This window comes from Helobdella robusta (genome assembly GCF_000326865.2).
Source record: "Helobdella robusta unplaced genomic scaffold HELROscaffold_23, whole genome shotgun sequence".
Classification (NCBI taxonomy): domain Eukaryota; kingdom Metazoa; phylum Annelida; class Clitellata; order Rhynchobdellida; family Glossiphoniidae; genus Helobdella; species Helobdella robusta.
Window position 1 is genome coordinate 2,252,021 of NW_008704216.1, and position 14,621 is coordinate 2,266,641.

The 14,621-nt window shown below is 36.5% G+C and overlaps 2 protein-coding genes across 2 annotated transcripts; both read left to right on the top strand.

The window, feature by feature from the left end:
• Nucleotides 1-5,880: 5,880 nt before the first annotated feature.
• HELRODRAFT_172416 (hypothetical protein) lies at nucleotides 5,881-8,712 on the top strand (the record flags this gene model as incomplete). The annotated part of the gene is made up of 2 exons (XM_009019071.1): nucleotides 5,881-6,945; nucleotides 8,380-8,712. The coding sequence occupies 2 exons, from the start codon at nucleotides 5,881-5,883 to the stop codon at nucleotides 8,710-8,712; spliced, it is 1,398 nt and encodes a 465-aa protein (XP_009017319.1).
• A 3,557-nt stretch (nucleotides 8,713-12,269) lies between these two features.
• On the top strand, nucleotides 12,270-13,757 carry HELRODRAFT_126953 (hypothetical protein; the record flags this gene model as incomplete). The annotated part of the gene is made up of 3 exons (XM_009019072.1): nucleotides 12,270-12,480; nucleotides 13,552-13,620; nucleotides 13,696-13,757. Coding segments are annotated over 3 exons (342 nt in total), but the record flags the coding sequence as incomplete, so codon positions are not given.
• Between the last annotated feature and the right edge of the window lie 864 nt (nucleotides 13,758-14,621).

A 14,621-nucleotide genomic window follows, 5' to 3' on the forward strand; every position in this document is an offset into this window, starting at 1 on the left:
GTCCAATTAATCAGAAAAAGTATTAATTAAATTTTAAAATAATTTATAATAATTTATGACGTCATCTAAATTGCAAAACAAAAAAAATACGTTGTCACCTATCGAGTAAATTAACTTGCACCATGCCCCCTATCGAGTGAATAAATTTCGCGTTGAAAATTTTGCAGTATTTTTAGTCAGCATTATTTCATAATTCTGACACTATATATAGATATATATCTGAAAACCTTTCTTGGGAATCTCATCTACAATCTATCTCCTCTAAAATTAACAAACTCATAGGTCTTTTCTACAAAATCAAGCACAAATTAACCAAATCCGCCTTATAAAAACTCTACTATCTTCATTGTATGATATTGTCACAAAAAAGAGCTATACGCTTAATCTTCAACTTGAACCCTTTCTCTCCCACTAGCTCTTTTTTTATTAAACATAATATTTTGTCGATTAGTTGTTTATACATTTATTTTACAGCTATTTTGTTTTCAAGTTTTTAAATAATTTACTTCCCTCATTTTTTTCCAACTTTTATACACTCAGTGAATCTGTTCAAACTCTCAAAACTAGACACACTACTATCTTTTACTCTGTAAAAACTCGCCTTAAACTCATCTCTACAAGTTTAAAAACAACTGGCCCTAAAATTTGGAAAATATTTGTGCCCCATGCCATTCATAACATAACAAACAAGCAACTCTTCAAAAAAAGAGTGCGATCTCAGCTTTACTTACTTCACCCCGAAACCACCATCTAACGATTTATATACATTAATATATAGCTGTTGTTTAAATATGAATGGGTGTGTGTGTGTGTGTGTGTGTGTGTGTGTGTGGTGCGTGTGTGCTTTCGTCTGTCCGCTCTTATTGTGATTATTTGACTACTTCATAAGTATTATCTGAATGTATTTCATTCTAGTTAACATTTTTATAAAATTTTGATATAGTATTTGAATGCATTTGATCGCTGAAATGGATTTTCTTAATTTCTAACTTTTGAACTTTTATATTTATTTATGTGACTTAGTTAAGGGTGGCCTCTCCCCAAGTTTATTTTAAACTTATTTGGTCCTCTTTAATGAAAAATAAATAAATAAAAACAAATAAATAAATAAATATATATATATATATATAACAACAACAAACAACACACGTTTAGACGACATTTTCCCCGAGATCGGGAGTTGCCGTTTGGCTACCTATGATGAAACCGAAATACCCCTCGACGCCATCCACATCTGTCACTCGCCTCAGTATCACGCAACCCCGCTTTCACCCTGACCTTCTCCATCTGCTCTCTCCATCCCAATCGCGGACGACCCCTTCCTACCACTCCTTCAACCTCGAACTACAACGCTCGCCTAATCCCGTCCCTTTCATCCCTTCTTAACACATGTCTATACAATTGTCCTGCTTATGACATTAAACTGACCCTCACTGCCTTGTGAGTGATGTTGAATCATCAAAGGCTAGTCCCACCGCTCATAACTGTGGTTGCGTAAGGAAGGGCGTCCTGCGTAAAAACTAGCCAAAAAATAATACTTATGATGACGGAAATATATATATATATGCAATCAAATAAATATTCTCCTTCATACGCTCAGTACATCCATACATACATCCATCTATCCATCCATACATACGTACATACATGCATGGATACATACATACATGCATACATACTTAAATGCATGCATGCATGCATACATACATGCATACCTATGCACCTATGGCGTGCAGAATGTGCACTACCGATGTATGCAATACAGTGTGCACAAGGAAGAAATGCACGCTGGGAACGGGGAAGAAATGTATGACACGTTCATTTCGGTGGCTCTGGAGATTTTAACTTTTGAAATTTTTCACGTAATTGAAGTTAATAACGTGTTGTATTGTAATGTATTGTAATTGAAGTTAATAACGTAACTTGTTGTGTTGTAATGTATTGTAACTGAAGCTAATAGCGTAGCGTGTTGTATTGTAATGTAGCTTGATTATAATTTAATTCGATACAAATTTACTGTGAAATCATGCAATATCTTAATGTAATTTAATATGGTATTTTTTAAATAAGACTTTTATCGTTTTAAAATTATTAAACTTAAAAAAAAATAAAAATAATTCAATCACTAATAAGTCGTTGATAGAAATTTATTTAAATGACTTTTAAATAATTTTTAAAAAATTATTTCGCTGCCCTAACCCTAACATTCATTGGTCGATTGTTCCTGTGTATGTGAAATGGGTTTGTATGTCTTGCTGTGCGTGTAACAGGAAGTATTGGACATTCCTAACTTAGGTTACACCCAATCTATATTTGCACATTCCTAAGGGCAGTGCATTTGTCACCGCCATAATTACGTCATCATCATCGCTGACGTCATCATCGTTGACATCACTCACTGTTGGTATCGTCATCACTTTCATCATCATCCTCATCACCATCATTGACGTCATCATCATCATCGTAGTCATAATCATGTCATGTGCATTTTAAACTTCGTCATCATGTTGTTATATTTGACTTTATCATCACCATAATCATTTCTATCATCATCATTTTTTTCATCACACCATCATCATCATCATCATCATCGCCATCATCACATTTATAGTCATCACCATCATCATCATTATCATCCCCTTTTCATCATCATCATCTTCCATTTTTCATCATCATCATTTCCACCATCATCATCGTCATCGTCATCATAACATTTATAGTCATCATACCATCATCATCATTTTCTTCTTCTTCCCTTTTTCATCATCATCACTTCTACCACCATCACCATCATCATCATCGTCACCACCACCCTTCCAAGTAAACGACCATCAATTTTAAAAGCATGGGAATTTGCTCGAGTCGGAAACGGAAAAAGGCCAAAAGTAGCACCGAGAGACCCGGGGGCGGCTGCGACGATGATGATGATGCCAGTGTCGGTCCTGATAATGATGTTGTTATTTGTGGTGGTGGTGGTGGTGATGGTGATAAAGTGAATAACGGTGGTAGTGGCGTTGATGGCGATCATCAACAAGAGCTGACTAGGATCGGTAAATGATAATGATGATAATAGTAATCGCTATTGTTATTATTATTGTTATTATTTTTTTTTTTCTTTTTTATCTATTAACATTATATTTCTCTATAATAATAATAATTATGATAATAATAATAATAACCATATTATTTTTATTTATATTATTATTATTAATGATTATGATGGTGGTGGTGATGGGCTTGGGGCTGCAACTCACAAATGACGTCATCGTCTTTTTGAAGTTATATAACGATCATTATTGCAAGAATGATCGTTCTGTTGGAATTGCTATCATTACAAATTGTTATCATCGCTACGTCACCATCACAACTATCTACTTCATCGTCGTCGTCTTCATCTTCATCACCATCATCATCATTTCTTTCATCATCATCGTCATCATCCTCATCCTTAATTCTCCAAACTATCTATTTTTCACACGTTAAGAATCAGGTGTCGATCCGGGCCGGAAGTCCTTTGAAGATAACGACGATGACGTCAGCAGGACCAACCGGAAGTACAACGATAACCATCATCAACGTCATCAACATGGCGGCCACGGTGACGGTTATGATAACGACGGAAAAAGAAAGGACATGGCCGCTACTAAGATACAGGCGGGAGTGAGAGGATACATTTGCCGGAAGTGAGAGGATGGATGGATGGATGGATGGATGGATGGGTGAATAGATGGATGAGTGGATAAATTGCAGAATGAACGAATGAATTATTTGATTAATTAAGAAACGAACGAACGAACGAAAGAACGAATGAAAGAACGAACGAACTAATGAATGAATAAATGATTGATTGAATGAATTGAGTAACTAATGGATGAATGAGTGAATGAATGATTGATTAAATGAATAACATGATAGATGGAGGGATAAGGAATTGAATGAATTCAAGTAGAAATATGTAAAGCGACAATTCAATGATTCATCGGGTATTTAATGTTTGCTTGGGATAAATATATATAAAGAAATAAAAGAAATGAAAAACAACGAAATGATAAATAAATGGCGTATGCATGAATGGATGGATGAATAAAAAAATGAATGAATGATTGAATGAATGATTGAATGAATGATTGAATGAATGATTGAATGAATGATTGAATGAATTATTGAATGAATGAATGATTGAATGAATGATTGAATGAATGAATTAGTGAGTGAGTGAGTGAGTGAGTGAGTGAGCGAGTGAGTGAGTGGGTGAGTAAGTGAGTGAGTGAGTGAGTGAGTGAGTGAGTGAGTGAGTGAGTGAGTGAGTGAGTGAGTGAGTGAGTGAGTGAGTGAGTGAGTGAGTGAGTGAGTGAGTGAGTGAGTGAGTGAGTGAGTGAGTGAGTGAGTGAGTGAGTGAGTGAGTGAGTGAGTGAGTGAGTGAGTGAGTGAGTGAGTGAGTGAGTGAGTGAGTGAGTGAGTGAGTGAGTGAGTGAGTGAGTGAGTGAGTGAGTGAATGAAGGAGTGAGTGAAATTAATTATTGCGTGTATATATGGATCAATGGTTGAACAAATTAATAAATTAGAAAATAAAACTCAATCATCACTCACTCACCCACTCACTCACTTATTGTATCATTCTTTCATTCACTCATTCGTTAATTCACTCATTCACGCCTTCCTTTTTTATTTCTTTCTTCTCCCTTCTTTTATTTCATCATTTACCCACTCAATCATATAGGGAAAGAAAGACGATGAGTCCTGGCAAGGTTATTATTTAACAATATTTATATAGAAATATGTAAAATATTATTAATATTTCACAATTATTATTATTATTATTTCACAATTATTAATATTATTATTAATAATATTTCGTATGAGGCTTTATGATTTTATTTTTGTGTTTGAATCCACAAAGTAATTATTAATCGATTAGATAGGTAATCAAAATATTACTCACCTATAATATAATCATAATTAATTGTAACAATTAACAATAACAATTAATTATTATTATGATCAATTATATTTCAATTTCAATTTTCAACTCCTTTCACTTTCAAAATATCGGTTAAACATTACCGCTATTACGATTACGATTATTGCAATTATTATTTGTATTGCTATAACTATTATTATTATTACTTTTATCATTATTATTATTATTATTATTATTATTACTCTTATTATTAATATTATTATTTATTGCTAACTGATTCTGCATACAAAACTCCACTTGCCAATGGCGAAACCTCGCAGCAGAGCAGCCTAAAAACCAAAAATTAGCTACGGACTTTGTGACATTATTTTGTGCTTCTTACTAAACTTGTTTGACAAATTTCGTTATCGGGACCGGTGATTTCATGCAAAATTTAATTCAGTTTGATTGTTAGTGGAATCTGAAATGATTAAGATTATTATATTATTATCTCTTATTATCTATATCAATTTGTCAATCATTCAATCAATCTTTCAATCCTCCAATCAATCTTCAATCATCCAATCAATTTTTCAATCATTTCATCAATTTATCAATCATGCATTCAATCTTTTAATCACTCAATCAATCTTTCAATCATCCAATCAATCTTTCAATCAATTTTTCAATTATTCTATCAATATGTCAATCTTTCAATCAATCTTTCAATCATTCAATCAACTTTTCAATCACTCAATCAACCTTTCAATCGTTCAATCAATCGCATAACCAAATACAAAAACCAACCGAACACATCACTAAAATAGCAAGTGGGCAAGGATGACAACAGCAGAGATCCAATTAAGGATTTTAATGATGGTGGCGATGATAATGAAAATGATTATGGCAATGATAAGAGTAAGATGCATGATGACGTTGAGGGTAAACAACATTTAATTAATGATGACGACAACGAAAAAATGATGTCATCAGCGCCAAATAAAATTTCTATTAACGAGAACAATGATGGTAACATCAACAACAACGACAACATCAACAGCATCAACAACAACAACATTATCAACAACAACAACATCATCAACAGCAACAACAACAACGTCCTCGACAACAAAATGACAACTTCAACGATAACAAATGACGTCATGAACGTTTCAGAGAGCGCTCGTGAAGCTGCATTGAAAACTTCAGAGGCTTCAACAAATGTTGACGCAACAAAATTAACGGCTGTTGAACAGAACAATTCAGCAACAGCAACAACATCAACAAGCGTAATAACAACAGCAGCAGCAGCAGAAACAACAACAACGTTCATTCCTTCCCATCTAGCTTCTGCTACATCATTCTCGTCCTTAGCTTCATCTAATACTAACGTTATTACTACCGGTAGTAGTACCACTCATATTAAAGCTGTAGTTACTGCAACAGCCACTACTTCAAACTGTAGCATGGAGGGTAGTGTTCATTCCATCGCCAGTAATAACGCGGCCACAACAGCTGCCACAACAGCTACTACAATTATTTCTAATAATCCTGCTACTAACGCTAGCATTGCTGCTGCTACTACTAACGCAAATATTAATATTACTGCGGCGTCAACTGCGTCCGTTTCGACAGCGGCGACAACAACAAATATGATGTCAACAACATCAACGGCTTCAACAACATTGAATAATATCACATCAACAACATCGACGCCACCACTTATTAGCAACAACAACAACAACAAAAGTGATGTTGACAACAAAGCGAAGATGGCAGCTCCACAACCGGAAGAGGAAGTCGTTGACATTGATTTGGAAGATCCTGAAGTGAAGAAAGCTGCAAACCTCATACAAGCTGGCTTCAAAGGGAGAATGCTGAAGAAGAAAGCGGCCGCAAGCAAGAACTCACTGGTCAAAGTAGATGTTGACGTCAATCCTAATCCAATTCAACAAAAAATACCAGAACAACAAAAAATACCGGACCAAAACATATCAGAACAACCAAAAATACTGGAACAGCAAATATCTTCTGAACAACCTGAGGTACAAAATTCAAAAACTCGCTCAAAAACTCAACAAGTTGTTTAGTTAATTGTTATAAATAAGAAAAATAACAGCAGAGTGAAAGGAACAGGGATCGCAGAGATGTTTACTTACCTTTCGATTATTTTTACTTATTGCATGTTCATATACTAGCAGGAAAGTGCATGCATGGATCAGTTATCAGTGTGATAGCATAGTTCTAAAATTATTGATACGAATGCTTCAACATGATGCATACAGAGGCACAGATACATCACTCACACACACACATACATAACCACATACAAACACACACACACACATAACCACATAACCACATACATTACACACACACACACACACAACACCAACAGACACACATACATTTATCTTTTATAATGTTGCTCTGACAATGAGCGCAAAGCTGCCTTCATTTCTTACTCCCTTAGTTACAATTGAAATTTTCTGTCACAAAACCGCCCATGTGACGTTACACTACACGCAGCACACAGAGATTGCAGTCGAACCAGGTCACCGCGCGATTATAGCAATGCAAGACGTGTAGCTCTTCTACCGTTTGAGCTAACTCCCTAGCCAACAACATATGCATGTTTATATGCACTGTGAATCATATGTGATAGTTTACTCGTTTATATATTATTTTATATAGAATATACATGATAGTTACCATTGATTTTAGTTTACGTAATATCTGGAATGCATTTATTTGAGTTTGCTTGTATTGCTCTGATGCTCCCATAGTTGTTCATTCGATTGCATGCCTTTTTATCCTCCTGTTTTATGTTTATTATTATTATGTTTATTATTATTATATTTATTATTATTTTTATGTTTATTGTTATTATGTTTATTCTAAATTTCATTGCTTATTTAAGCTTGTTAATGTCGTTCATGTTTTGGCTGGGCTTCGTCTACGCACCCTTTAATTAATACTATCATTCGTTTATTCACTCGTTTTTATCTTATTTTCTGCTTCATTTCACTCTATTAGATAAAGCACGTTCAGATAATTTTTATATTTCAACGATTTTGATACAAATGTAAGATAAATATAAACACATAATCCTATACATATCTAAACATGCATACGTAAATACAAACATACAAAACAAGCATCCAAGTGAGCAAAAACATGCATGTGTTTTTGCATTGAAGACAGTTTTTCTGGATAAACCTGCAAAGCTTGGATTCATTTTGCGTCGTTTGTATTAATAATTGATTTCCAAACACGACGCACTGATCCTTATGCTGCAAGCTGCCTACCTGCCTCGTCTAATTCATCTTCTCAGAACGTCTCCAGGCCCTAAAATGTTAATTTGTTAGCTTCTGCCGCCGCCATGGTTTCCCTACAAAACTCAATGCTGCCCAAGGATAAAAATTACTTGAACAACCAGAGAGTCCAAGTTTTTGATAGTTGACGTGCCACGCATGAAGACGCTGTTGATTTGCAGTCATGTTTGCAAAATAGCTGGCATGAACCCTACCTCAAGATCTCGGTTGAAGAGGTTTGGCCAAAATAGTTCGGCGCTGAACAAAGCCAGAGTTTTGGCAGTTAAAAGCGAGCTTGGGTCAGCGTGGTTGAGGACGGTGCCAAACACCTCTTGTGGCACAAGGCTAGATGATTCAGTCATCCGAGTGAGTTTGGGGTTGAGATTGGGTTTGCCAGTTGTTACCGAGTATGTTTGTCACTGCGGAGCAAAGTTTGATCCACCATTGGGCTATTATGCCGTCTTAGCTCTGGACGCCGGGCAAGACATTCAGCGATGAATGATTTCCTGGTTCGCTGCTTCCAGAAAGCTGCCCTACCGGTGATGAAGGAAGCGGTAGGCCTGATCGCGGATGGGAACTTTAGACTTGATGGACACACAATTTCTCCATGGGCTATGAGACGTTCGCTTGCCTGGGATGTGACGTTCCTCTAGACGGTGGTCGAAAAATACATCTCTTTTACAGCGGTCGAGGCAGGTACCGCGGCTTTTAAAGCATAAGACCAAAAAATGTCTAAGTTTGCTACTCTCAATGACACTAAAATTTTTAAACCAACATGCATCGAAACATTTGAACCAACCGACAACAATACCCGTCTGTTTTTAAAAGAACTTACTAATAAAATTATCTTAATATCAGAAAACATTTTAGATAAAAACTGCAATAAAGAATATATCTCTGTTCTGCTTCAAAAATGTAATTCTTTTTGTATACTTGATGGGGCTTTAAATAGCCTTTCTGTGCGTGACCCAATAACATAGAAGATAGCAGAACCTGACATTGATTATAGCCAATCAATAGCTAGTTAATCAACGAAGGGTCTTATATACATGCATGCTTGCATACATACATACATTCATTCATACATACATACATACATACATACATGCATACATACATACATACATACATACATACATACATACATACATACATACATACATACATACATACATACATACATACATACATACATACATACACACACATACTTCCCTACATGCGCACAAACATACATACGCATGTATACAATTATACATATCTATTTATACATACTCACGTGTATACAACTGTATCTGCAGGCAAAACTCAAACAAGATGAGCATCGCAAGGACATTACAGGTAAGATGTATGTATGTATTTATGTACGTTGGTATGTGTGTGTGTGTGTACTAACTACTACTACCACAACTACGATGCGGTTACTTTGATGTACCCTGACGTACGATTTCCAGCCTGCGGTTTCCAATGCGTACATCATCTACAAGCTATCCCAACGCAACAACAACAAGCTATCACAACACAACAACAAAACATAACAACAACTGAGTAATAACACGTTTCAACTACATGGAACAACACAGCAACAACAATAGCACAGCAACAACACAACAACAAAAACAACACAACAACAACAAAAACAACACAACAACAACAAAAACAACAACAACACTGAACAATAACTGAATATAATGCAAAAACAGTGCACAACTTTGTAGTAAGGAACCAGCAGAGCAAACCCGCTCAAATTGACTATTTCCTACATATGCACTTAGTCACATTTGGATTATTTCTAAGCATTCGGATAATATCAGAAGAGTCAATGCTTATGAATTTCTACAATTCATACATATACAAATACTAATACATATACATATACAAATCAACAAATACAACTTGTACGAATACATGCATACAAATATCCATACATCAGCATGATACAATACATAATACAAGCGTGCAAGAACCCACTTATCGCTTTATACAAGCGTACAAATACTGACACATCAGACGTACGCACACGTACACACAAGCAGCCAACCTATACGTCAGAGAACGCTGTTGAATTTTTTTAATTATTCATGTCATTTGGATTGGAAAAAAATTCAAAAAATGAAATTTTTTTCATGGTGAAACATTCCTCTGATCACACCCAGAAAATAAAAAGATAACTTGGCTTCGACTCGTCATACAACTAACAAATTATTTATAGATGATTTTTCCGCAATTTTCGGCAAAAATTTTATTTTGAAATTTTGAAAAATTTGAAGTGTGAAAAATTAAAATAAATGGAGAAACGTGAACGGTGGCACTAGAGTTTCGGGAAGGTAAAGCCAGACGGTCCTGTTTGATTTTTTGAAAATTATTTATTCTGAAAGTTCGTTGCGTCGGAAGAATTTAAAATTCATAAACATACATACACTGATACATCACGTTCAAATTTCATTACCATACATCATACCTACCAGTCTAACAACCAGTTAACTATCCAATCAACCATCCAAACAATCAACCAACCCACCAAAATATCAACCAATCAACCATCCAATCAATCAAACAACCATTTAACCAACCAACCCTACCACATTATCAACTAGCCAATCAACTATCAAACCAATCAACTATCCAACCAGCCAACCAACCAATCAACCAACCAGTCAACCAATCAATCAACCAACATATCAAGCAACCATGTTTAAATCTAAACACAAATACCTCAATAAACATGCGACACAAGCATGCCATTTGCCATCAACTTTTGTTTGTATAGACATTAAGCATCTATAAACTTCTATAATGCATAGGAAAATAACTCTATTACACAAAAATATAGTTATAAACATCGATATACATAAAATGCGGTACATACAAGCATACAAACTCATACTTACAAACCCATACATACAAACTCATACATACAGATAAACATTTACACAAATACGTACACACACACGTACATACATTTTCTCAAAAACAAACAAACATGTAAAAAAAACAAAGGGCAAACATTTTCTCAAACATGTAAAACGTAAACAAAAAACATAAACAAAACGAAAGATACAAAACAAACCACAAAAAAACTGACGGTATGAGCAATATTGTTTTCTCCGTGCAATCAATTCCCACGCACTTTATTAGGCATTTAATTAAACAAAAAACAACTATAAAAAACAAAAATACTACTGCTGCTACTACTACTACTACTACTGCTACTACTATTACTGTTACTACCACTACTACTAGTTGTAGTAGTAGTAGTGGAAGTAGTAGTAGCAGTAGTTGTAGTAGTAGCCGTGGTAGCAGCAGCAGCAGTAATAGTAGTAGCAGTAGTAGTAGTAGCAGTAGTAGTATTAGCAGTAGTAGTAGCAATAGTAGTAGTAGTAGTAGTAACAGTAGTAGTAGTAGTAGTAATAGTAGTAGTAGTAGTAGTAGTAGTAATAGTAGTAGTAATAGTAGTAGTAGTAGTAGTAGTAGTAGTAGTAGTAGTAGTAGTAGTAGTAGTAGTGGTAGTAGTAGTTAGTACACAAAAATATATATTCGTAATATAAATTATGACAACAACATTAGTTATGACATTAGCGACAATGCAGTACAGTAACAACAAAAACAACAGCAACAACAGCAGCAGCAGCAACACCAATAGCAACAACAGCAACAACAATAACAACAACGACAAGTGCAACAACAACAATGGTTACAACACTGAACGCGCAACATTAACTATTCCTGTTCTAATGCATTAAAAAGATGTTCAACGTTCCCCATTGTTATTCGTTGATTAGCCGATAAGATTTAATTATTAAATAAAAAAAATCAACAAATCGTTCGATCAACAAAACAAAATTTAAACAAATTTATTGACTAATAACAAATAAATCAATTGACCCTGCAATAAAACTACTAACGCACAAATCAATCAACCAATCAACCAACCAATTAAATAACCAATCAACCAACCAATTAAATAACCAGTCAACCAACCAATCAACTAACCAATCAAAAAACCAATCAACCAACCAACCACTCATTGATTTGCAGGCAACGAGCGAACGTCAGCAGCAGCCACAAAAATTCAAGCGGGCATCAGAGGCATGAACACGAGGAAGCAACTCAATCAACAACGGAAGTCGAATGAGGAACACAAATCACGTGACGGGAAAGCAAACAACCAATCAAAGTCCAGATCGTCCGCAAACGCCCACAACGATGATCGCAACGACGACGACAACGATGTTGATGAGGGGGGCAAATCGTACAGAAGTCAACGTAGCGTTCATAATGATGAGCGTCGTAAAAATAAACATGACGTCAGAGAAGATGATGACGAAGATGAGGAAATGAAAATGCGCAAAAACAAAGCGGCTACTCGCATTCAAGCGGGTGCCAGAGGCATGTTCACCAGGAAGAACATGAAGAACATGAACAATACGAACAATATGAACAACGCTCAAAAAAAGAATCAGCCTGATAAAGATGGCGACGTTGAGAGTAACAATGGTGACGACGATCATGAGGCTGACAATGATGATGACGAGTACAGACGCAAAAACATGAACGCAACAAAGATCCAAGCGGGGATCAGAGGCATGCAGACGAGGAGGCACTTGAAGGAGAAACATTTTTACGACAACAAAACAAAAACGAAACGAAACTCCGACAACGATGACGAAGATGATGAATCGAACAGCCGGATGAAAGTGTTGAACGATTCCGCCACTAAAATTCAAGCCGGTGTGAAGGGGATGAATGTGAGGAAGGAGGTGAAGCTGAGATCGTCGAAGACCATCGACCACCAGGAAGATGCCCTGAAGAGCGCCAGGGATGATTACTCAAAGTTATTTGTGGACGATTTGGACCTGGCTGCCACGAAGATTCAGGCGGGAGTGAGAGGGATGAAGGTGAGGAGGACGCTGACGTCCAACAAGCGACAGCGACATCCACACAATGCAAATGACGACGATGGCGATGATGACACGAAAGAAGAACGCGAGAGAGCAGCGACAAAAATTCAAGCAGGAGTGAAGGGGATGATGGTGAGACAGCAGATGAAACACAACAAAACAGACCATGACGATCACAAAGACAGAGAAAACGAAAAACGCGTCAAGAAACATTCCCACGGCTCTAACAAATTCAACGACAAGGATTTGGCGGCCACAAAAATTCAAGCCGGTCTCAGAGGCATGAAAGCCAGGAAAGATTTCAAAAGAAAGCAACATCACTCTTTGGACGGGAATCATTCGAGACAGGAAAATGAAGAGAACGCTGGCGGAAGCACGGGCAACTCAACCACGAGACGTCCAGTCAACAAATTGGATGATGAACAAATGAACCGAGCCGCTACGAAAATTCAGGCTGGAATTCGAGGCATGCAGACAAGAAGATCCGTCAAAATTGAATCAGTCAGTCACAGACACGACCAGCAGCAGAGTCCCAGACCGATATCTGAACTCCACAACAGTACCAACAATTTCGACCGAGACACCGCAGCCACCAAAATCCAAGCAGGCATTCGCGGAATGAAAGCTCGCAAGGACGTGAAAATGATGAAAAGAAGTCGGTCAGTTGAAGGTCCGTCAAAAGTGAAAGGTCAAACTGATGATGAACTGGACAGGGCAGCCAGCAAGATTCAAGCAGGTGTCAGAGGAATGAAGGTGAGAATGGATATGAGGATGAACTTGAATGAATTTCAAGGTGAGTAGTTGATGGTGTGGTGGCCGTGCTGTTAGGAGAGTAAGAAGTTGAAACGCACGTTGCACATTTCAAAGCGTGAACACTATTTTTTAGAAATATTTAAACATTAATCTCATGAAACGAGTCGACACCATGATATGCAATCCGCACTGAACATTCAACCTCGTCACTCATTATGAACATGGCAAAATCGTACAACGACAAAACATATCAACAATGATGAAACATGAGAAGTGCAGCACGACAGTAACAACATTCCACGCAACATCATCAACAACTACTAAATTAACAGTAAAACATCAACAACAACGGCAACAGCAACTAAATTAACAACATAACATTAACACATTAGCAACGTAACAGCAACAAAACATTAACAATTGTCACGATCACCGTCTGCAGCTCACATGTGCGAAGCGTGCCAAGATGGCAAAATTAGAAATTGAAACTCGGTAATAAATTTAGCATGCCCACACATAATCTCACATACACGTATATATATACTCACACACCACACACACGCACGCACATATACAACACGCACACACTGTCATGTACACATTCACACACATATATACACACATACCACCTATATTCACACGTACACTCACACACACTCCTACACACAATCCATATGTATCTATCCACATGCACAAACACGTATACAAACATGATACAGATTTTCGTACACTTGTATCCCGACCCATTCATAC